General features: G+C 42.8%; 1 protein-coding gene across 1 annotated transcript in view; it reads right to left on the bottom strand.

The window, feature by feature from the left end:
* Positions 1-5,575: 5,575 nt before the first annotated feature.
* LRRC2 (leucine rich repeat containing 2) overlaps positions 5,576-24,838 on the bottom strand; it is a 38,890-nt gene continuing 19,627 nt past the window's right edge. Inside the window, exons 4-9 of the mRNA XM_039477675.2 lie at positions 21,099-21,255; positions 16,873-17,009; positions 13,858-14,003; positions 11,412-11,567; positions 9,174-9,310; positions 5,576-6,787 (exon numbers count right to left, since the gene is read on the bottom strand). Coding sequence (XP_039333609.1) covers positions 6,738-6,787; positions 9,174-9,310; positions 11,412-11,567; positions 13,858-14,003; positions 16,873-17,009; positions 21,099-21,255 — 783 coding nt within the window. The 3' untranslated portion in view covers positions 5,576-6,737. The remainder of the gene's footprint in view (positions 6,788-9,173; positions 9,311-11,411; positions 11,568-13,857; positions 14,004-16,872; positions 17,010-21,098; positions 21,256-24,838) is intronic.

The following is a 24,838-nucleotide window of genomic DNA, read 5'->3' as shown; positions in this document are numbered from 1 at the left end:
AGCCTGCCAGGTGTCTACTTTCAGCCCCAAGAAATGTGGCTTCTGCAAGGTTCTGATTACCTCCATTGGAATGCCACCTTAATCACAGTGTTATCTAATGATCATACCATCCTCTCTTCTATAATGAGAGGATTTTCAAAGTAAAACTGGCCAAGATGAAGAGGATAAATCTGCCCTAAAGTATTGTCACTTGGCTCCCTGGAGAATTGAAACTTAACACAAGATTTCAGAGAGCTTTGGTGCACACAGAATGTGTTTGTAGGCCAGGTTTGACATCTGATTTCACAAAAGTAAGAAAATGCAATTTTTAAAAATTGTGGTAAAAGACCCATAAATCATGAACCATTTTTAAGTGCATAGTTCCGTCATGTAAGAAGATTCACACTGTTGTGAAACAGTTCCCCGGAACTTTTTAATCCTGCAGAACTAAGACTCCACACCCATTAACAAACAACTCCCTATTTCCTTGCCTCCAAGCCCCTGGCAACAACCCGATTCTACTTTTCTGTTTCTATAAATTTGACTACATTAGATACTGCAAATAAGTGCAATCACACAGCATTTGTCTTTTTGTGACTGGCTTATTTCATTTAACTTAACATCCTCAAGGTTCACCCATGTTGCGGTCTGTGTCAGAACTTCTCTCGTTATTAAGGCTGAATAATACTCCACATGTTGTTTATCCATTCATCCACTGATCCACTGATACACCTTTGTGTTGCTTCCACTTCTTGGCTATTACGAATTGTGCTGCTATTAACGTGAGTGTGCAAATATCCCTCATTGAGACCCCCCTTTTTTTAAATTTTACTTTAAGTGAGACACTTCTTTCAATCCTTTTGGGTATATACCCAGAAGTGGGATTTCTGGATCATATGGTAGTTCTATTTTTAATTTTTTTGAGGAACTACCATAGTTTTCCACAGTGATAACATCATTTTACAGTCACACCAACAGAGCACAAGGGTTTCAACTTCTCTACATTCTCCAAACACTTGCTATTTTCTGTTCTTGTTTTCTTTTATCATAGCTATACCTATGGGTACAAAGCGATATCTTATAGTCATTTTGATTTGCCTTTCTAGAAAATGCTATTTTATGATGCACATTTACACTTTCAAGGTAATATCACAAACAATATTTACATATCACAGCACCAATTAAATAAGAAAAACAAACTAGACAATAATTTTTTTTTTTTTTGAGACAGAGTTTCACTCTTGTTACCCAGGCTGGAGTGCAATGGCACGATCTCGGCTCACCGCATCCTCCGCCTCCTGGGTTCAGGCAATTCTCCTGTCTCAGCCTCCTGAGTAGCTGGGATTACAGGCACGCATCACCATGCCCAGCTAACTTTTTGTATTTTTAGTAGAGACGGGGTTTCACCATGTTGACCAGGATGGTCTTGATCTCTTGACCTCGTGATCCACCCACCTCGGCCTCCCAAAGTGCTGGGATTACAGGCTTGAGCCACCGCGCCCGGCCCGACAATAATTTTTTTTAACTGAGATAATTAGGATGATAAAATAAAGAAATGGAAGTTAGATTATTTGTGAGCTCACTGAAGACTACAGCCAAGAACTTTAATCTCAAGAAAGAATTGGAAAGCCCTTCAAAATCCTAAGAAATGCTATTATGTGGTCAAAACTGACTTTGATGACAGCTCTTGCCACTGACGCAGTGTGGGAGAAGACGGAAGATGAGATACTAGAAAAAAATGTCCTCCTTATTCATCAGGAGGACCAAAATAATGACAGCAAAAATTAGAAGCAAGTAAATATTTTAAAGAAAAGAGAAATGAGTAAGATCTGTGAATTTTTAAAACAGGTAATTTTTCAAAAAGAAAATTATATAGAATTGCACATTTGTAATACCAATAAAATATCATTCATGTAATGATTTGGAAAATGGAAGAAGAAAATAAATACATCTGTAGTACACTTGTCAATGGGATTCTCAAGTGGAGCTGCCTTGCAGAGGAGAAACCAGAAACAGGTGCCAATATTAAAGGTCAGATCTGAGGTAAGAAACGTAAGTCATCTATGTACCAAAACCAAATCCTCATTTTAAAAAGGATTAATACCCTCAGTACAGTTATTAAGCACTAAATCTTGGCTCAAATATAGAACAGTCTTTGGATGAAAACACAATCCATTCTGAACTGGTTGAATATATACCTTAGTAAGTAACAGGATTGGATATCCACTTCCCCAATCTTTCTCTTTTAAAGTTTAAAAAACTGACTGTTTTTTGAATGTCTGCTTTAATGACCCAGATAAACAGCAGCCAAGCCTTTGGAAGGAGGCATCTCTAAGCCAGAACAAGAGCTGAGAAACTTGCTGGGTCTTTCTACAGAAAAGCGAGAAAGTGAGAAGGAACCATCTCCTACCACATGCAGTTATTAAAATTAAAATGACCTTTGTCTCTTTCCATAAAAAAAAAACACTGTGGAATTCTTCCACAATTCAAACTGGGAGGAATATGGCAGTAAGGATCTAATTCACTACTTTATAGCTTACTAGCTCCATGATCCATCACACCCCAAACAAAGAATCATGTGGTGGGGAGGGTGGCTAGAACCGTCAAGAAATTTAAAAGCAGTTCTGGCGGAAATAAAATGAAAACTAAAGTCAAAAAACCAGATGTGAGTCTTGCTATTAATTAAAATACCTACTCAAGGATTTCACGTAAGTGTCTTTCTCCCTTCACTTCTGATGGGCTTCATTACATTCTATCCCAAAATATAGCACCTTGGCATTTGCGAAATTGCAGAAGCAGGAAGGTCTCTCTGACTTTCCTCTCAACCTTCACCCTTGAAGGAGGCCGTGATTCTCTGACCTTCCTCCCTGCAGTTGGTCGTGAGATCCTCCTTCCAGAGGTGTCCCACCTGTATCTGAAGGATAGAAACGTCCTTATCCTCAAAGACACAGGGACTCCAGGAAGAGTTTGAACTGACAGGCCTTGCTAAGTTTCCCCTAGGCTATTTCTATTAGATCACACCCCGTTGTCCTCCAATCATATTTTTCCAAAACTATTCACTTCATCATCAAATTAGTATTTAAAAAATGCACAAGTTGGCCAGGCACAGTGGCTCACGTCTATAATCCCAGCAATTTGGGAGGCCAAAGCAGGCAGATCACTTGAGGTCAGCCTGGCCAAATAATGAAACCCTATCTCTACTAAAACTACAAAAATTAGCCGGGCGTGGTTGTGCACACCTGTAATCCCAGCTACTCGGGAGGCTGAGGTGAGAGAATCACTTCAGCCTGAGAAGTGAAAGTTACATTGAGCCAAGATTACACCACTGCACTCCAGTCTGGGCAACAGAGCAAGACTCTGTCTTAAAACACACACACACACACACACACACACACACACACACACACAAATTTACCTGTTTCTTTGGGTCTTCATTTTCGAAGGTCCCATATTGCATAGAACTTATGTCAAATATATTTATATGCTATTTTCACTTATTAATCCATCTTTTGTTATAAGATTCTCAGCCACGAACTTAGCAACAGATGGGGAAAAAAAATCTTTTCCCTTCTACACTTCCAACATGTGAAAAATAGGTTTAATAAGCTTTTAGAACCAGGACATTTTTCTTCTAAGAATATTTTATTCTTTCACTCATATTACCTTAATATTTATACATATATTCTGCCAAGTAAATAACCTCTCCAAATTATGTATCAGTCTGTATGCATCATGTCAAATTTTCAAATCTCCATATTTCCACTAAGATACATATTCTACTTTGGAATCTTTCTGCACACTTACATGAATAAGTTAAATATCTCTACAAACATATGCAAGTATAATATATTTGTTTCGGGTTATGGTATAACAAAATAATTATATACCAATGCAGTATTTTATTTATTCACATGTGACACTGAAACAAGGTTTTTACACAAAAAACTGGTTTTATTAAAATAAAATTTATATAAATTATGAACAGTCGATTTGTGTGAAAGCCCCTCTTCAGATATATTTTCCACTTGGCTATATGTAACATATACCTTAGCATGAAATAAAATTCCCAAATCATTCAAGTAGTACAACTAATCAATTTGAATTGCATTTTTAGTGTCAAGAAGAAGAAATGTAACTGCTTAAGATTCAGTGGAAGTGACTTCTCATTTTCCTACTCTTTTCACCTCTTAACCTACTTCTCAGTGTTTGCTTCTAAGCAGAGACAGTCCCCCACTGAAGCACTAGCGTGAGGTTTCAGAGCGCTCTGCCTGTTTTACACATGCTGGGGATGAAATGATTGGACTTACGAGTAAGCCCATCAAGACAAAATATTGGGGTGTCAATAACCCTTTTAAAAATGTCCGGTTCTTCAGACAGAGAAAATAAAAATCACCCTTCATTTCTATCCCAGATTCACTTCCAAAAATCAAAAAACTGGCTGGGCCTGTTCTGCGGTATGGTGGCCACATGTGTGTAGGGTCCGCTAGATTTCCTCATTTTTGTCTCTGTCCTGACCAAGAAACACACGGTGCCTTGACCCAACCAGCTGATGGTTTCCTCTGCAGATCTGAACCCCAGCCCAGGCCTTGAACATTCCCAGGCACTGATAAAGTTGTTTAGGTTGTTGCTAGAAACACTGAAAGATCAACTGTGCTCCTAAACATGTAGAAGCCAGCCCAGCCCCCATCCAAATTCCTTAGATCCTCATGTGAACTCCGTCACCCAACCCCCTCGCTAGGGACATGCCCAGGTAGAACATCCCTCATCTCACTGCCCGCCATGAGGACGCTGCAGCTCACACTGTACCTGAGTTCCCCTCATAAACGCTTTGGACCAATCACCCTGCCATTTAGTGCTTCTTCCTTTGGAATCGCCAACTGGCCCCACCTTGGGACGGTTTGGAGCACTCTCTCACGGGAATTCCCCATCAGGTCCAACCCAAGGTCGTGACTCCAGCCTTGGGTTGGACCTGATGGAACAATCTGGCTGTTTAAATTTAATCGAATTGAAAGATTGGTTCTTCAGTCACATCAGTCACCATTCAAGTGCTCAAGAACCACGTGTCTGGTGTTTACCACCTTGCACAACACAAGTACAGAGCATTTCCATCACTGGAGAAAGCTCCACTGGATGGTACTGGGCTGGACCCCAGAGGAGAGGATTCATATAAAAATATGCTACTATATGCATATTTTCCTTCTTAGTCATAAAAGCTGCTTGGTTTTCTTGGTTGTTATTATTGTTGTTGTTTTGTTTTTGAGGCAGGGTCTCAGTCTGTGACCCAGGCTGGAGGGCAGTGGCACAGTCCCAGCTCACTGCAGCCTCAGTCTCCTGGACTCAGGTGATTTTCCCACCTCAGCCTCCTGAGTAGCTGGGACCACAGGCATGTGCCACCACACCTGGCTATTTTTTTTGTATTTTTTGTGGAGATGACGTTTTGCCACAATGCCCAGGCTGGTCTTAAACTCCTGGGCTCAAACAATCCGCCTGCCTCGACCTCCCAAAGTGCTGGGTTTATGGGTGTGAGCCACCGTAACCTGCCAAAGTTGTTTGTTTAAGCTTATTTTCAACACCATCAGCCACAATCTGTTCTGCACTGAAGCATCTTTGCTATGGGTGGAGTCGTCCTGTGGTACCCACAAGGAAGCCTTGCTAGGAACTCCTTATCAGTGTGGACTGGTCATCTCTGTTACCCTATATGGCCATCTTGGAGGAAGGGACTCTGAGAGCATTGCCTCTGCTCTTTACTGAGGTGCGTCCCACAACTGCCAAGGTGACCACTCAGGTCAGGATGGCCATCCATGCAGGCCATTCAAGACTTCCCATGAACAGCCAGTCCCACATTTCCTTAGCTAGAGCTCCCCACACACCATCTGAGCATCTCATGCGGACATTGTAGCCTTTCTTTCTACCTTCAAGGCCCAGCTCGTACCTAACAAGTCTTTCCTGAGAGCCTGCACTTGACAAAATATAACTTAAAACACATGGAAACAGCAGTTTATGTAAACTCAAGAAAGATTATTCTCAGTAAAAGAAATATTAAACTCTTTCAAAATGACAAAATAAACTCTCATCTGATTAGTCCAACATAAATGCTCTCTTTACAATCCCTTTATCTTTTATTTTTTTGAGATGGAGTCTGGCTCTGTCACCCAGGCTGGAGTGCAGTGGCACAATCTTGGCTCACTGCAACCTCCGCCTCCTGGGTTCAAGAGATTCTCCTGCCTCAGCCTCCTGAGTAGCTGAGAATACAGGAGCACGCCACCAGGCCTGGCTAATTTTTGTATTTTTAGTAGAGACAGGATTTCACCATGTTGGCCCAGCTGGTCTGGAACTCCTGGCCTCAGGTAATCCGCCCACCTTGGCCTCCTAAAGTGCTAGAATTACAGGTGTGAGGCTCCGGCCCGGCCCCTTTATCTTGTGGTTCCTGAAAACAATGCACTCAACTTCAGTATTTGGTCTTTCCGTTATAATTCTTAAAAATAAGACATTTTAAAACATACTAAATGTGCATTACTTGGAAATAAGTGTATGCAAATGAACCTGGAAATAGCAATATATAAACCAATTTTTCAATTCTCCAGTCCATAGAGGGAGGTATTCATGTACTTGACATTTGAAAACCATTTTTTCTAGCAACTACGATAGTGGTTTCTAGACTGTGTTCTTAAGCACAAACCATTCTACCTGTATGACATGACCGTAACAAAGATTTACAGCTCCAGAGAAGAATGAGATTTGCAGTCTTCTGTTGGATATCAAAGTTGAAGGCTAAAAGACACTTTGGTGGTATAGCTGGGAACAGATTCTGTAACAAAAAGAAAAAAATATGCTCAATCCTTCACCACTTTATTATCAAATCTAACCACATGCTATGACCTATGCCAATACACACATTATTGCCATTTCATGTTTTAAGTCTGGAGATACTGTATAGGTGATAAATAATGCATTTTTCACCATTAGGTCACCCATCACAAATGTGTAGTCAAGCTTTTTTGTTCTTGTTGCCCAGGCTGGAGTGCAGTGGCACAATCTCGGCTCACCGCAACTTCCACCTCCTGGGTTCAAGCGATTCTCCTGCCTCAGCCTCCCAAGTAGCTGGGATTACAGGTGCCTGCCACTACACCCAGCTTATTTTTGTATTTTTAGTCGAGACAGTGTTTCTCCATGTTGGTCAGGTTGGTCTCACACTCCTGACCTCAGGTGATCCGCCCTCCTCGGCTTCCCAAAGTGCTGGGATTATAGGTGTGAGTCACTATGCCTGGCCTATTTTGATTTTAAAAGCTAATTATTATTGCTGGCCACATAGATCTAAAACTTAACACCGATTTTCTTTCTTTCTTGTAGTTTTACATAGTAGCATTACAATATAATTGTGAATAGATTGAGTAAAATAGAACATTAAAGGTTCTCAAAGAGGAAAATCATACAACCCAAAGATAAATTTTGACCCATAAATGGTTTTGTTATTTCAGTTTCACATTTACAATAAATTTCTAATTTATTTCATATTAGTTCAGCATTCAAAATTAGGGATATCCAAACAGATTGAAAGTAACCACATAGTTTTGCTGAAGAACATTTTAATTTGCCCAATAAATGAACTTTTCATCATTTCTGACTATCTGAATCAGACTAATCATCTCAGGGAGGGGCATCCGCACGCGTGCATTTTCTGGGGGTGACTGAGGGAGCCTGTCCACAGATGCTCATCTTCAGAGGTCCAGGGCCAGTCCTGATTCCTCGCTAAGTTCACATGCGGGACAACATCTCTCTTGCTGCCAGGTCTGCACCTAGCTCATCAAAGAACTGAAAATTTAAGGGATAACTCTCAGGCATCCACATCCAGAAAGGAGGCGGTGATTAGAAGACTGAAGACTGATGTATGCCTTTTTCCTGGGGATGCCACCTTGTGATGAAAGGAAGGGCTTAAGGCTTCCAGAACATCATTAGGATCTCTTCACTCTTTGGGAAACAGCTGCTGGAATCTGGCACTGGGAAAAAGACTTCCCACCATTTCCAGAGGTACTTGACCCCCTCGCCCCTCTGTATTCTCACCACCCTATGTAAATCAAAACTAAATGCATCTTTGCACGAATCGGCCATCCTGTGTCTGCTCTTCTGCGATTTTTCATGTAAGTATTCTTGATTTATGTGAGATAACTTTTTCAAAATATGAATTTAAATGGATTTGCAATGTAATCTTATTTTTCTAGTAACTTAGGATACTATTTTGTCAATATTGGTTAGTTAAAAATTGACATATGGTTAGTTATGTAACCCTCACATTTTAAGTGCACATTTCCCAGACTCTCTGTCAAACAGTGGATGATTCATTGAGCATTCAAATGAACTAGGACAATTTGATATTTTAAGGAAATGTATCATTTGGGGTGTTTTGGAGGATAAATAGAAAAATAATTTACACAGTAACATGGCTGGGTGTGGTGGCTCACGCCTACGATCCGGCACTTTGGGAGGCCGAGGCAGGTGGATCACAAGGTCAGGAGTTTGAGCCCAGCGTGGCCAATGGGGTGAAACCCTGTCTCTACTGAAAATACAAAAATTAGCTGGGCCATGGTGGCATGCACCTGTAATCCCAGCTACATAGGAGGCTGAGACAGGAGAATCGCTTGAACCCGGGAAGCAGAGGTTGCAGTGAGCCAAGGTCACACCACTGCACTCCAGCCCGGGCAACAGAGTGAGACTCTGCCTCAAAAATAAAAAAAAAAGTAAATATATAAAACAAAAATTAAAAAATACGTGCCAGGCGCGGTGGCTCAAGCCTGTAATCCCAGCACTTTGGGAGGCCGAGGCGGGTGGATCACGAGGTCAAGAGATCGAGACCATCCTGGTCAACATGGTGAAACCCTGTCTCTACTAAAAATACAAAAATTAGCTGGGCACGGTGGTGCACGCCTGTAGTCCCAGCTACTCGGGAGGTTGAGGTAGGAGAATTGCTTGAACCCAGGAGATGGAGGTTGCGGTGAGCCGAGATCATGCCATTGTACTCCAGCCTGGATAACAAGAGTGAAACTTTGTCTCAAAAAAAAAAAAAAAATTAAAAAATACAAAGTAACATGCCACTCAACCAATAAACTTTTTGTCAATTTGACGTTTATTAACAAATGTGTTACATAAGTGGAAGTCTATGTATTCATTTTAAATAATATTAAATATGAGTAACCCACCTCTTTCTTTAAGGTCTTCAATATAGGCTTTCATGAATTCTTTATCAAAATGTTGGCGATCTCGTTCACTCTCCATTATTTCATCGCCATCTTGACATTGGGCATTATCAATAGGATTGTCCATAAGGCTTACAAATCTATTCAAGAAAGCAAGAAAAATATCACATTATCATCTGTGCATTTTCAATTGCAAAATTCCTCACATAAGATAACCTCTGTTATCCCAAGTTCTGGTTTTTAGAAAGAGTCTTGCTCTGTCATCCAGGATGCAGTGCAGTGGTGCACAATCATAGCTCACTGCAGCCTCAACCGCTCAAGCTCAAGTGCCCCTTGCTCCTCAGCCTTTCAGGTGGCACATGTCACCATGCCAGGCTTTTTTTTTTTTTTTTGAGACAGGGTCTCACTTTGTTGCCCAGCTTGGAGTGCAGTGGTGTGATCACTGCTCACTGCAACCTCAAACTCCTAGGCTCAAGCAATCCTCCTGCCTCAGCCTCCCAAGTATCTAGGACTACAGGGACATACCACCATGCCTGGCTAATTTCTTAAATTTGTGTAGAGACAGGATCTCACTCTGTTGCTCACACTGGTCTCGAACTCCTGAGCTAAAGCAATCCTCCTGCCTCACCCCACAAAGGTTTAGGTTACAGGCATGAGCCACTGTGCCCAGCCACACTATCATTCTTGATAAGGCAAGCTCTATCACATTACTCTTATTTTCTAAAATTATTATTACTGTCCTTAGCTTTGATCTTTTCACAAATACTGTCAAATTCATTTTTCAAGCTCCAAAAAAGGGAGTTATGATTGGAATTATATTACACTTAAGTATAATTTTTGGAAGAAATCACATCTTCACAACCTTTCACCTAAAAAAGATACATTATGCCTTTTTCAAATATTTAAGACTTATTTATTATTCTTTGGGAAGACGGTTTAATACTCTTCATGTAAGAGAACTATTTTCATTAAAGGTTTTCCTAGATATTTTATATTTTCAATTATTATTATTAATGTCATCATTTTTCCATTATTTTTTACAGGTTATTTCTAAGAAATCAGTAAGCTATGAAATTTTTATGCAAACTTGTATCAATTCTTTTTATTGCACTTTCAGTAATTCAAAGAGCTTCCATCTGATTCTCTTAGATTTCTGAGTCCACAATTATATCATTTGAAATTACTTTAGTTTGGTGACAGGTTTACCCTGACTGACTGCTACTGGACTTGAAGCTGCCAAGCCTGCTTCCCGGAGCTGGATGTGGAAGGGGCTCTCGGGAGGAGTCCTTCCTGCTAGCACTCTCACCAGTGCTCCTCGTCCATTTCAAACAAGATTCCACACACAGCCAATCACAGTGGAAGACCTATTCTAGTGGAAGGAGTGGAGTAGGGCAGGTGCGAGCTGTCTTACACCCTGCTAATCTTGTGCTTATACAGATACGAAGTTGGGCTCTTTCTTTCCAGCAGTCAAACTGCTCTTTTTGTTTGCCATGCACTTATTGCAAGGACAGGAAGGTCAGATTGAACTCTGTGGATACTAAGCACGTGTGCTGAAGAACTAGGGGTCCTGGGGAAATAGTCTCTCTAATGGTTGTGTTAACAATCACCTGGTGTTCAAGGTCGATAAGTCTCTGGACAGAGAGAAGGTTGCCTAGTGTAAAGAATGTGGGAAGGGCCCAAACTGCTGGGGATGGACCGAAAAAAAAAAAAAAAAAAAAAAAGCAGCCAAAGCTCTAGATTCTGGGAGGATGTGCTGCCAGGGAGCCATCGGGTGCGTTGGAGTCATTTCAGGGGAGGGCGGAGCCAGAGCTTTTCAATTTCACTTCCATCTCACCCCAGATTGGAGGCTGTTTGGAGTATATTTGCATGGATGTTTTTCCTTAGTTGTGGGTGGTTTATAGGTTCACTTAAAGAAACCTAAAGAAGGGTGAAGCAGCCAGGGAGGGTCCTTTTAACATCTACTGACCCCTCCAGGCCAGTAGCGGTGAGAGCACTGAGTGAGAGACCATGGGCCCCGGACATATGTCCCTCAACACCGTCAAGCAGCAAGCAGCATCTGTCCAGAAATCCTCTGAGCCCTATGCCTCCTCCTCGTGCCTTATGCCACGAACTCCAAAATCCTGTAAAAAGTCACCAGAACTTCTATGAGTTGGGATCAGGTTCTCAGAGTACGAGGGGCTCCAGTGCACCTCATCCTTACCTGTGTCTGAGTGCATCTACTGGGATTTCTGGGCTACTCACTTTAAAGGTGTAGATGAGTCACAAAGGGCAGTTGGGAGCTCCACCAAATGGTCCCCACTGACGACTAACAGGGTGAGCTTCTTCAGGTTCAGCATGGAGTAGGGAAGGTAGGTCAACTTGTTTTTATACAAGAGAAAGCTCTGCAGCTCTTCTAGCCTAAGAAGAGGCAAAAAGGATCAGAACACACGGACTTAGCATCACAGCCAAGAAAACCAGCATGAATCACAAATAAATTCCAACAGGAAGTCCCTGCTTTATTTATACATGTGACCTTTATGAGAACCGACTTATTCTAAGTTTTGACAGGGTCTCACTACGTTGTCCAGGTTGGAGTTCAGTAGCAAAATCTCGGCTCACTACAGCCTCAACCTCCTGGGCTCGAACGATCTTCCCAACTCAACCTCGTGAGTAGCTAGGACTACAAGCACACGCCACCATGCCTGGCTAATTTTTTGTATTTTTTTTGTAGAGACAGAGTCTTGTCATAGTGCCCAGGCTGGTCTTGAACTCCTGGGCTCAAGCAATCTGCCTGCCTCGGCCTCCCGAAGTGTTGAGATTACAGGTGTGAGGCACTGTGTTTGGCCTGAGTTTTAAATAACTAATGTCATACCAGGCGACATGATTTTTTGTGAGTTTTTACTGACTTAATCACCAGTTGAAGACACAGCTATAGCAGCTGGATAAGTATACTGCACAACACACGCTAGGCCGTGATGGAGCCTCAAACATCAGTATGTCCCTTGTAAGAGTCTACTGCATTTACAAGGGTTAGCAGGCATGGGAAGACAGTCATACTAGAACTGAAGTGAGAATAAACAGATTTTAGCAATGTACTTCTTTCTTTTTTTAATGATAGAGACGGGGTCTCACTATGTTGCCTAGGCTTGTCTTGAACTCCTGGCTTCAAGCAATCCTCCTGCCTTGGCCTTCCAAAGTGGGATTACAGGCAAGAGCCACTGTGCCCAGCCTCCTCCTGTACATCTTTAAAGCACAGTTACCCTTCTCTCATCACATTGTCTAACTTTAAAACAGGAAGACAACTGCAGAGTGAAAAGTAAATGAGCAAAATATGTTCCAGGTATGTCTTATTCTGTTTTCCATTTTATTCTAACTCAGTGGCTTCCCCCTGGGAATTTTTCTTTCATTTATTTGTAAAACTTTGGCTAATCTCACAAACATTTCATTTCATAAAGTTCCCATGTTTCAAACTAAAAGATTCCCTCTTAGTCTCAAAACCCTAGAAAGCATCAATACACATCGCATGTACCAGGACTAGAGAAAGGTCATACAGGTTGACATTCAGGCCTAAGCCATTGCTGTCATCTGTGTCATAATAGCTTGCTTGTGTTTCTTTATAAAAAAAAAAGATTGTAGGCCAGGCACAGTGGCTCATGCCTGTAATCCCAACACTTTGGGAGGCCAAAGCAGGAGGATCACTTGAGCCCAGGATTTCAAGACCAGCCTGGGTAATACAGCAAGACCTTTTCTCTACAAGTAATTTTTTTAAAAATTAGCCAGGTGTGAATAGCACACATCTGTGGTCCCAGCTACTTGAGAGGCTGAGGTGGGGGAAGTGCTTGAGCCCAGGTGATCGAGGCAGCAGTGAGCCGTGACAGTGCCACTGCACTCCAGTCTGGGCCAGCAAGACTCTGTCTTAACAAAAGGATTGCAGATTTCCAGAATGCCAGAGACTGCGTTTCATTTACTGCTTTAAACCTGTCCCATTCTCTGGGCTTGCCATACAGGAGCCTAATAACTTATAAATGAATGACTGAATCTTCCATAATTCAGTGTAATTCTTATTTTTAAAAATATGAAATAGCTACAAGAATATAATTTGAGCCAGGCACAGTGGCTCATGCCTGTAATCCCAGAACTTTGGGAGGCCAAGGCAGGAGACTGCGCCCAGGAGTTTGAGATCAGCTTGGGAAACAAAGCAAGACCCTGTCTCAACAAAAAATAAAAAAATTAAACTATGCATATTTTTAATTGTAATCAATATAATTTGAAAACCTGGATAAGCATATCAATTTGTTTGAAAGTTTATGTATAATGAATCAATAAATGAAACTAATAAAAATTGTCCTCATTGATATTCTAAATGTAACATAAAGTGACATGTTTCCATTCTATATTTAATAAATAACTTTTCTACTTCTGAAGAGTGAAGGAAAGTTAATGGTGCCATTCTACAGAAGACTAAAGCAAATTAAAGGTCATCAAAGCAATGAAGATGTGCTCAAATGCACATAAACACATACATGTATGATGTGGCAACTATCTTGGTCTATACTTTCCTTGGAAACTGATTTCCTGGAAACAACAAATTCTGGAAAATTAGTTAATTCCAAAGAACTTTCATGTACTATACATGTTTTAAATGTTAACAGTGTTTGAAGCGTTAGTAACTAATACATACACCTCACCTTAGAATGCAAGTAGCTACCTGTCTATATCTTGCGGCAGGTCAGTCAGGTTATTGTTGCTGATATCCAACCACTGCAAATTAGACATCCGCAGGACACAGATCGGGACGCTGGAAAACTTGTTTGCTGAGATATCTACAAAGGTAACTTGCTTCAAATTACTTAACTAGAAAAGAATAACAAAATGTTCTAATTACTTTTATAAGAGTGGGAATTAAGTTCAACTAATAATTGTTAGATAAATGTTTCCTCCCTAAAGGCATTTCTATGAATACATGCAAAACAGATCAATACAGTACGTATTTTGGAGCACCCTTTATGTGTCATTCACTGTGTACATGTAGGGAAGCTAAGAGAAGTGGTACGCTGGGCTGCCCTCCAGGAGTTTATATTGCTATGAATTATCAGTGCAGGCTAGACGTGGTGGCTCATGCTTCTGATTCTAGCACTGGGAGGAGGAGGTAGACAGATTGCTTGAGCCCAGAAGTTCAAGACCAGCCTGGACACCATGGCAAAACCCCATCTCTACAAAAAATACAAAAGTTAGCTGGGTGTGGTGGTGTACACCTGTAGTTCCAGCTATTTAGGAGGCTGAATTGGGAGTATTGCTTGATCCTGAGAGTTTGAGGGTGCAGTGAGCTATGATTGAGCCACTCTACTCCAGCCTGGGTGACCAAGCGAGACCCCGTCTTGAAACAAATAAAAAAAAAATAATCAGTGCAATTTTATGTAGCAAGAACTAACGTGAAGAAGTTTTCAACTTGCAATGTTTGGTAACAAAAAAATATATGGCTAATCTGCCCAACATCACAGTGGGGTAAGGGCCAGGAGTCAGAAAAGATTTCACAGAGAATGGAGCATTCACATCGGGTCCTGAGGTGCCCTGACAGGTGGAAAGAAGGAAAAGGAGGTGAGGGAGCCACATGCACAACATCACAGCAGACAGGAAGTGCCCATCGTGAGCAGTAGAATGACTTACCGGAGATGGCATTGACAAGTTTTGGCTAATGACCAGGAAGCTCTACTGCTTGTTTTATACCCATAAAACTTCTATTTTTAACATATAACTGAAATACATATAGAAATATTTTTATTTCAAATGAAAATCTATAAATATTGAATAAAGCAGGAAAAGTATCTTGCAGTTGGATGTGGTTTTGTAAGTTTAGTGATACTATGAAACATAGAAGAGTTATCTTTTTTTTTTTTTTTTTTTGAGACGAAGTCTTGCTCTATGGCCCAGTCTGGAGTGCAGTGGCGCAATCACTGCTCACTGAAGCCTCCACCTCCCTGGTTCAAGCGATCCTTCTGCCTCAGCTTCCCAGGTAGCTGGGAGTACAGGTGCCTGATGCCAGCTAGTTTTTGTATTTTTCGTAGAGGCAAGGTTTCGCCAAGTTGGTCAGGCTGGTCTCAAACTCCTGACCCCAAGTGACCCACCCACCTCGGCCTCCCAAAGTGTTGGGATTACAGGTATGAGCCACTGTGCCCAGTCTGGAGCTACCTTTGATTGAATTGTTTTGAGAACCCATGAATAAAATCTGAGCTGACTCTCAGGATACACCTTCAAAATTGTTATGAACTATGGAGCCAGGTGGACCAGTAGGAGGTATTATTGAAATGTAAAGGGAAAAAAAGTATAGACACAATTTAGCTTAATATAAAACCCGATTCCATATTACCAGATTTGCTTTAGTGAGACACAGGCCAGATTCATCCTATTGTATAAGACATTCTAATTTTGCTTGTTTTGAATTTAGAAAATGAATGTGAAGGCAGTAATGTGACGGTGGACAATCAGTCAAGAGAGAGTTTGGGAGCTCATACTTCAGTCTAAAGCTTCTGACCGCGCTGCCAGGGTGATCAGATCAGTAGAAAAATACAGACTGAATTGCCATTACTCTCTTCTTTTTTCTTTTTACAGTAAATGTAGAAAATGTATTTTTAGAATGTAAAATATCTTACTGAAGATATTTAAGGAAACAATTTAAGACTTTCATGAAAATTAGAATAAGAAAAATCACAATGGCATTGGATCTACAAGTTCTGCTATGAAAATATAAAAAATTTTACTCCTTTTATTTTCTTTTTTTTTTTTTTTTTTTTTTTGAGACGGAGTTTCGCTCTTGTTACCCAGGCTGGAGTGCAATGGCGCGATCTCGGCTCACCGCAACCTCCGCCTCCTGGGTTCAGGCAATTCTTCTGATTCAGCCTCCTGAGTAGCTGGGATTACAGGCACGTGCCACCATGCCCAGCTAATTTTTTGTATTTTTAGTAGAGACGGGGTTTCATCATGTTGAGCAGGATGGTCTCGATCTCTTGACCTCGTGATCCACCCGCCTCGGCCTCCCAAAGTGCTGGGATTACAGGCTTGAGCCACCACACCCGGCCCTTATTTTCAATTTTACCATTGTGGATAAATAAATCAGGATCTGCATTATAGACAACAGGTATCATATATTACAAGCATCGACAATCACTAAATAAAAATTTATTGTGTGGTGTTTTCCCTGGTTTTCCTTTGATAGCATTTCTGGACTTAAATTCAGGCTCTGGCCTCGTATAAAATGTTTTTAAAGAAGGGCAGGTGCAGTGGCTCACATCTATAACCCCAGTGCTCTGGGAGGCCAAGGCAGCTGGATCACCTGAGGTGAGGAGTTCGAGACCAGCCTGGACAACATAGTGAAACCCCGTCTCTACTAAAAATACAAAAATTAGCCAGGCATGGTGGTGATGCACACCTGTAGTCCCAGCTACTCAGGAGGCTGAGGCAGGAGAATTACTTGAACCCAGGAGGCAAAGGCTGCAGTAAGCCAAGATCGCACCACTGCACTCTAGCCTGGGTGACAGAACAAGACTCCATCTCAAACAAACAAAAAAAAAGTTTTAAAGACCAGTATAGTGTGATTGAAATGTCAGGAAAAGGTGGTACAATAAAGATGGATTTCATATGTTAAAACTTCCTGCCATGTTATAGACCATCCCATGTAATAAACCAAATAAAAGTAAATCATAGTGCAGAAATGTTTATTTCTTACTTCAAAGGGCAGCTCCGTTAACTCTAGATTTCCAGAACAATCCAGTCTGTCTAGATTTTCACAGTCTCCCAATTCTGGAGGAATGCTCTTCAGATGGTTAAAACTGACATTGAGTTCCTTCAGGTTCTTCAAACAACCTGTCATCAGAAAATGTTACCATCAAATATCATAAGCCGAGAATGCACTTAATAGATCTAACCTAACAAACATCACAGCTTCACCTAGCCTACCTTAAACATGCTTGGAACACTTACATTAACCTACAGTTGGGCAAAATTACCTACCATAAAGCCTGTTGTATAACAAAGTGTTAAATATCTTCTGTAATGTATTGAATACTACACTGAAAATGAAAAGTAGGATGTTTGTATGGGTACTCAAAGTACAGATTGCCCCTTCCCTCCTTCCCTCCTTCCTTCCTTCCTTCCTCCCTCCCTCCCTTTCATTTTTTCTCTTTCTTTCCCTTCATTTATTCCTTCCCTCCTTTCTTTTCTTAAATTTTTTAAACTTTAAGTTCTGGAATACATGTGCAGAACCTGCAGGTCTGTTACATGGGTATTCATGTACCACGGGGGTTTGCTGCACCTACCAACCCGTCATCCAGGTTTTAAGCTCCGCATGCATCAGGTATTTGTCCTAATGCTCTTCCTCCCCTTGCCCCCTACCCCCTGACAGGCCCTGGTGTGTGATGTTTCCCTCCCTGCGTTCAAGTGTTCTCGTTGTTCAACTCCCACTTATGAGTGAGAACATGGGGTATTTGGTTTTCTGTTCCAGGCTTGGTTTTACATTTTACACCTTTCTAGACTGTTTGAATATTTTTCCCTGCACATTAATGAGGTCTGTGGGGATGACATCATGTCTCCAACAGGACTCAAGTGCCTTGGAATAATCACTTGACTAATCACTTGGAATAACAACTATGTAACAAATATGTTGGTGTTTATTGCCTTATCTAATCCTCACAACAACTAAATGACAACAACCATTATCCCTACTTTACAGATGAAGAAACTGAAGAGCAGAGAGATTAAGTATAGCGCCTCAATCCCACATTGGTCTCCTGTGGATACCCCTCACTCACCAAGCTCTACTCCTCCTCCGAGTATGCAAGGATAGCATCCTCACTCCCTCACCAGTGGTCTCAACCATGGCTGCACATGGGAATCATGCAGGGAATTTTTTAATGCTGGTCTGCTGTGGGCCTTGGGCATTTAGATTTTTAAGGGTCTTTGGGGGATTCTAAGGTGTAGCCAGGGTGAAAACCACTGCTCAAATCAAACTGGCTCACAAGGCAAGATTGGATATCACATTGGTGTAGTGTGGGAAGTTAAAAAGAACAGATGTTAATCTGGCTGGCAATAATTTCAAGGAAGACATTTCAAGAAATGAACAAAGATATATATTAATATTAAGTGGAGCACCTCTGATGAAATTTCAGGCAACTGTGAGCCTGACTCATCCCATGGTGATGCTCTGACACCCCCACTTTTGACGGCTCCATGCTTAATACCACATCTGTCTTGCTGCCAACCGCTGGATTCCCAAGCCCAAGTGACAGGATAGCAAGGATCCCTGAGTCTAGGTCAACCCCTGTGGCTCCTCAGATGCATAAGGACAGAATCTTTCTACTTGAAAAGATTTTTTGTTTGTTTGTTTGTTTTGAGACAGGGTCTCGCTCTGTCACCCAGGCTGGAGTGCAGTGGTGCCATCACTGCTCACTGCAGCCTCAACCTCCTGGGCTCGAGAGATCCTCCCACAGGCACGTGCCATCATGCCTGGCTAATTTTTTACTTTTTGTAAAGATGGGTTTTCGCCATGTTGCCCAGTCTCAAACTCCTAGACTCAAGCAATCTGCCGGCCTCAACCTCCCAAAGAGCTGGGATTCCAGGCATGCACCACCATGTCCAGCCTAAAAAGGCTTTTTAAAAGCAACTCAGTCCTCAGAAACGCTACCCAGTTATTTAAATATACTATGAGCTTGCCCCAAAACGACCTGCAAATAGTGAAATCTGGCTTCTGGCCCAGGCTCTAAAGAAGTTCCTTAGTGTAATATCTAAATGATAATGATTGAGTCAGCTAACACCAGTGGGACCTAGTCTCTCAAATTTGCAAAATAAAGGGGCAGGAGGTAAATGACCCCTAACATGTTAAAAATGGTGAGGGAAGGTGTTCTCTCTCTGGGTCCACAAAGGGGCGTAGTTTTAAGGGCAAGAACTTCCTAGTGCCATGCCGCCCTCCCGTCGATCTCCATCCGGGACATTTAATGGTTTATGTTTCAATTTCATGGGCACAGGAAGAAACTAAGAGTCAATCACTCCAGCAGAAGTTCTAAGGAACTCCTTTCATCGGCCCGGGGTCTTAGAGAAGGTGGGGGTTCCTCCCAGGTTAAAAGTCCCCTTCTTCCACGTCCCTCCGGACTCCCACGTTTGGGTCCCCTTCCAGGAACACGCTCGTGGCAGTCTGCCTTCCCCTCCTACACTCCATCTCTCTCTATTCCCTTCCACGCAGTGTGGAAGCTGCCTTCCTCTCCTGGATTCCATCCTTCTGGATTCTCTCGCTCAGTGTGAGAGGAGCTTTCCTCTGGTTTTCCCCCTCTGGGAACCCTTCTCACTCAGTGTGAGAGCGGCTTTTCTTTCACTCAGTGTGAGAGTTAGCTGTTTCACTCTCCTTCTCCTTTTTCTCTCTCTAAATAAATCACTTTCTACAAACACTTTTGAGTCCAGCATTGGTCCCTTCTCATTCTTGAGAGGGCGGGAGACCAAGAACCTGGAGAAACATCCTCTCAGGGGAGCTGGAGGCACCCTGAACCCCAATATTACAATGGTACTTTTCAGTCATAAAAATTCTAAGGTGCTTTCTACCTTTCCAGGAACTGGGCAAGGAAACAGAAGTTCTTGTCCTTGTTGGGTCTAGAATTTGATTTTACCCTGATTAGAAGCTAGTAATCTTGCCAGGTCCTGTTTCATGGATACCGGCAGAAGACATGAGGCTCCTGGTCCAAGACAGGGTATTCATGTCAGTTCTCCTTACAGCCAAGCCTACTAAGCGTGATACAGATGTCCCGGACAGATGCTATGCACATATACATCACAGCGGAGAACACCGAGCTCGGGGAACCCACTGCTTTTACAGCAAGTGGTTAGCAAGGTTGCTCTTTGCCTGGGGGCAGGTGTTGCTTCATTCCTCGAGGTTAATACGTGCATAAACAACTGCAAGATTGGCTTGGGTAAGAAGGTGGTCAGAGCCTTGTAGTCCTGACACAGCCAGCAAGACGTATACGAACACCAGAGTCCCCACAAGCCACCTCTGTCCCACAGGATCTTGGCTTCTGGTAAATTTTCACATAACTATGCGAAACCACTGGTCCCAGGGCATGTGTGTGAGAATGGAGCTCTGTGCAGCCCCAGACCTTCACTCCTCACACCCCAGGAGAAAAAGAAGCAATAATGATCACCGTCACTTTCATTTTACATAATACAACTGACTAATGGCAGAGAATTATAAAAATTTTGATCTATTAAAAAGACAGCAGGCTGGGCATGGTGGCTCACACCTGTAATCCCAGCACTTTGGGAGGCCAAGGCTTGTAGATCACCTGAAGTCAGGAGTTTGACACCAGCCTGACCAACATGGTGAAACCCCATCTCTACTAAAAAAAAAAAAAAAAAAAAAAAAAAAAAAATGCAAAATCAACCTGGCGTGGTGGCACAGGACTATAATCCCAGCTATTTGGGAGGCTGAGACAAGAGAATCACTTGAACCCAGGAGGCAGAGGTTGCAGTGACTGTGCCATTGCACTCCAGCCTGGGCAACAAGAGCAAAACTCTGTCAAAAAAAGACATTATAAGCTAAACTAGATTTATCAATGGACTAATACAGGAACAATCCATTCCATTTATAATAAGCATATTGCATGTTTATAGGTTTAAAACTAAACGAAAATAAACACAGGGTTCCTAAACAAAGTATTGCTCACTCATGAGACTTCTGGTTTCTGAGGAATTGGCAAGTGTCCCACGTGCTGAGTTATACAGGTGAGATGCTGACCTCGTGGCCCGAAGGGATGCTGCAGAGAAGCAGCTCTGGGGAGCCTTGAAACAGCCCTGTCTAGCCACTTCCTGGGGCGGCTGGAGAGGAAACGCGGTGTCTGTACACTGTCTGTCACCTGCCTGACGCTGCCTGCTTAACACACAAGAGGCCCAAAGGCCCCTGCTAAGTTGACATACCGATTTCTGCTGGAAGATGTGAGATTTGGTTTCTTGGCAGATGCAGAATTCTCATGGCTTGAAACAGCTCAATATATGTAGGAATGATTTGAATCAGGGTATCGCTTATGTGCCATTCTCTCAGGTGTGTCTGCTCCTTCAATGAATCTGGGAGCTCCTAAAATAGAAAGAATGACATCAGTCAGGACCAGCTCCTCCGTGTGCACAAAGCCATGTAAAGCCAAGCATTTATTTTAAAATGGTAAGTAAGAAAGCAGACATGAGAGCGTGAAGCATAACCACCAGCACTCCAGCCATTTCCAAAAGAAACCAAAGACACCAGAGCTGTCGTAAACTTTACAGCAGTACATTAGCCCTATTTCAAAACTGCAGTAAATTCACGATGTTATTAAAATCAAATCCTAGTGAACACAAACAACCAGACTCACACTCAGAGCCACCATTTGCAACATACAAATTTAACATCCCCTAAAGTATGTGTACACACTAGACTTCAAAATTTGTGCTTCGTTTCCTTTTCTCTATAGTAGTTGCTTTTAGAAATAATAAACCGCCGGGCGCGGTGGCTCAAGCCTGTAATCCCAGCACTTTGGGAGGCCGAGGCGGGTGAATCACGAGGTCGAGAGTTCGAGACCATCCTGGTCAACATGGTGAAACCCCGTCTCTACTAAAAATACAAAAAATTAGCTGGGCATGGTGGCGCGTGCCTGTAATCCCAGCTACTCAGGAGGCTGAGGCAGGAGAATTGCCTGAACCCAGGAGGCGGAGGTTGCGGTGAGCCGAGATCGCGCCATTGCACTCCAGCCAGGGTAACAAGAGCGAAACTCCGTCTCAAAAAAAAAAAAAAAAAAAGAAATACTTAATAAACCTCTAATATTTGCTGCACAAAATTTCCACATATTCTTAAGACTCTACGATAGGAAAAGAGCATGAGAAAGTCAGCTGGGAGACCTGGCCCCGCCATTTTCCAGTCACGCCACCTCCCTGGGCCTCCACTGCTGAAATGACATTGATGAACTCAGTGTCCGAGGCCTCCCCGAGTTCAAGTGCTCTGGGATAAAACTGTAAAGGGATAGAGCGAGCAGCGTTTAAAGACTTTAGGGAGGCGATTTGTCCAGCTGAAGAAATCTAATTCACCAAGAGTTACCGAGCCCCCACAGCAGGCGAGGGGAGCTCAGCACTGAGATGGGGTGAGACAAAGATGAGACACGCAGGTCCCCTGATCTCAGAAGTTGACCACGGCACACCATCAGCAAAGTGGCTGGAGCACAGGCTGGAGGTGGGATGAGGTGTGGAAAACTCCATGGGAGTAAAAGGGGAGGGGAGGGAGCAATGGAATCCACAGTGATCCTTCTTTTTTGTACTTGATACTTGTAACGTGCTTTACAACCATCGCCGTCCTGTGTGTGGGTTAAGCTGTTAACTTGCAAAGGGGCTTTCACTCTAGCATTATTTCATGCAATGGTACCATAAGAAAGGCAAAGTGGGCCCCTTTGGAGGAAGAAAACTGAAACCCCAAAGACATTTAAGTGAATCACTTACAGTAAGGACCTGATACTGAGCTTGCAGAGCTTAGTGCATAATGAAAATACGGGCACTGGCCGGGTGCGGTGGCTCACGCCTGTAATCCCAGCACTTTGGAAGGCTGAGGCTGGTGGATCTCAAGGTCAAGAGTTCAGGACCAGCCTGGCCAATATGGTGAAACCCCGTCTCTACTAAAAATACAAAACTGAGCCAGGTGTGGTGGCAGGCGCCTGTAATCCCAGCTACTCAGGAGGCTGAGGCAGAGAATTGCTTGAGCCCAGGAGGTGGAGGCTGCAGTGAGCCAAGATTGCACCACTGCCCTCCAGCCTGGGTGACAGAGGGGGACTCCATCTCAAACAACAACAACAAAAAAAATGCGGGCACCTTGTTAAAAATTAAGAAGTTCAAGAAGGTGAGCACAGAGCATTAAATCAAGCATAGGGCCCTGTGCCACTGCTTCTGCAGCCAACTGCTAGTTACCACCTGCCCCCCCACCCCCATCTGGCCCTGGTAAACTGTCCCAACACCTCTTGATCTGAATGGAACCCACACCACGCCAGAGGGTTGCCTCCTGGAACTAAGACAAAATGAGCTGGGTCAACAGGGAGCTGACCATAGGTTCATAATCACAACCTCTTCATTGAAACTTCAATGTACTGACTCCCTCATAAGTAACTTATCTCATTTCACTCTTTCGATAATGGCACACAGAAAAGATTATTACATTACACTATCTAAAATTATGTTCACGACTATTTTTAACAAGAAAAATATTAGGATATTGCCGGGTGCGCCTGTGATCCCAGCACTTTTGGAGGCTGAGGTGGGCAGATCATCTGAGGTCGGGAGTTCGAGACTAGCCTGACCAACATGGAGAAACCCTATCTCTACTAAAAATATAAAATTAGCCAGGCGTGGTGGTATATGCCTCTTATCCCAGCTACTCAGGAGGCTGAGGCAGGAGAATTGCTTGAACCTGAGAGGCGGAGGTTGCAGTAAGCCAAGATTGTACCATCGTACTCCAGCCTGGGCAACAAAAGCAAAACTCTGTCTCAAAAATAAAACAAAAGTAAATTAAATTTAGAAAAGGAAAATATTAGGATATCACGTTAAATAGAAATGAAAAGAATTGAGCAAAAATGACAGATTGAATGTATGCATATACTTTTGCTCTTCTCCAAAATCCCGTTAAAGACAACAGCACAAGAAGTTTTTAGGTGGCATAAACCCTGTAGAAGGACAAAGAGAAAGGGAAAGGAGGCATCAGCCGCAAAGTGTGGGTAACCAGACAGCTGGAAGATGGTGACCTGGCTTCAGAGCTGATCAGTCTTAGACCAGTAGCAGAAACGATTGAGATACAACCTGGGCTTCGCACCAGAAGCCACCAGAGACTCTGCAGTAGAAGAGCCTGGTACCCCTGGAAGTGAGAGCTGAAGTCAGGTCCCAAAGAAAGAAGATCAGGTTCGAAGTCTAAAGACCAGAACCTTGACCCACACCCATGCCACACAGCAATTACCTCTGCTCCCCACCTGTAAGAAACTGAGGCTTATTCACTGGAGGGGGTTCAACCATGCCCCTGAACTGGAGTACCTCAGGCACAGCTGAGGCAGGGAGGTGGCAATCAGATGAGTGATGAATGCTGATTCTCTCTGTTCCAGGAACTGAGAATTTCCTTTTCTGTAGGCTTTCATAGCTCCAGACAAATCGATAATGTGCAGTCATGAACATTCATGAATAATCATGAATCGGAAAGGGGAGGCACCAGTGAGATGCATATTTTATAGCAACGTCCCCAAAAGCTAAGTGTGCTCAACACACACTCAGAACTTCTGGTCAGCTTGTGTCTCCAGACCATCAAGAAAAGTCCCAACATGCAAGATAAACACACACACCCTAAAACAAAAAGGACACTATGAAAGAAGAAAACATACCCCCCAACATAAAAAATAAAAAAATAAAAGCTATCCAGCACTTGGGGACACTAAGGCAAGAAGATCGCTTGAGCCCAGGAGTTCAAGACCAGCCTGGATAACAAAATGAGACTCCATATTTTTAAAAACATGTTAAAATAGCCAAGTGCGGTGGCATGCACCTGTTGGTCCCAGCTACAGAGAAGGCTGAGGGGGAAGGACCACTGAGTCCATGAGATGGCAGCTACAGTGAGCCATGTTCATGCCACTGCACTCCAGCTGGAGTGACTGAGCAAGACTGTCTCA

The sequence above is a fragment of the Saimiri boliviensis genome, chromosome 8, assembly GCF_048565385.1.
Source record: "Saimiri boliviensis isolate mSaiBol1 chromosome 8, mSaiBol1.pri, whole genome shotgun sequence".
In the NCBI taxonomy this organism is placed as follows: Eukaryota; Metazoa; Chordata; class Mammalia; order Primates; family Cebidae; genus Saimiri; species Saimiri boliviensis.
The sequence above is the reverse complement of the archived record's forward strand: the minus strand, read 5'-3'. Positions and strand labels throughout refer to the sequence as shown.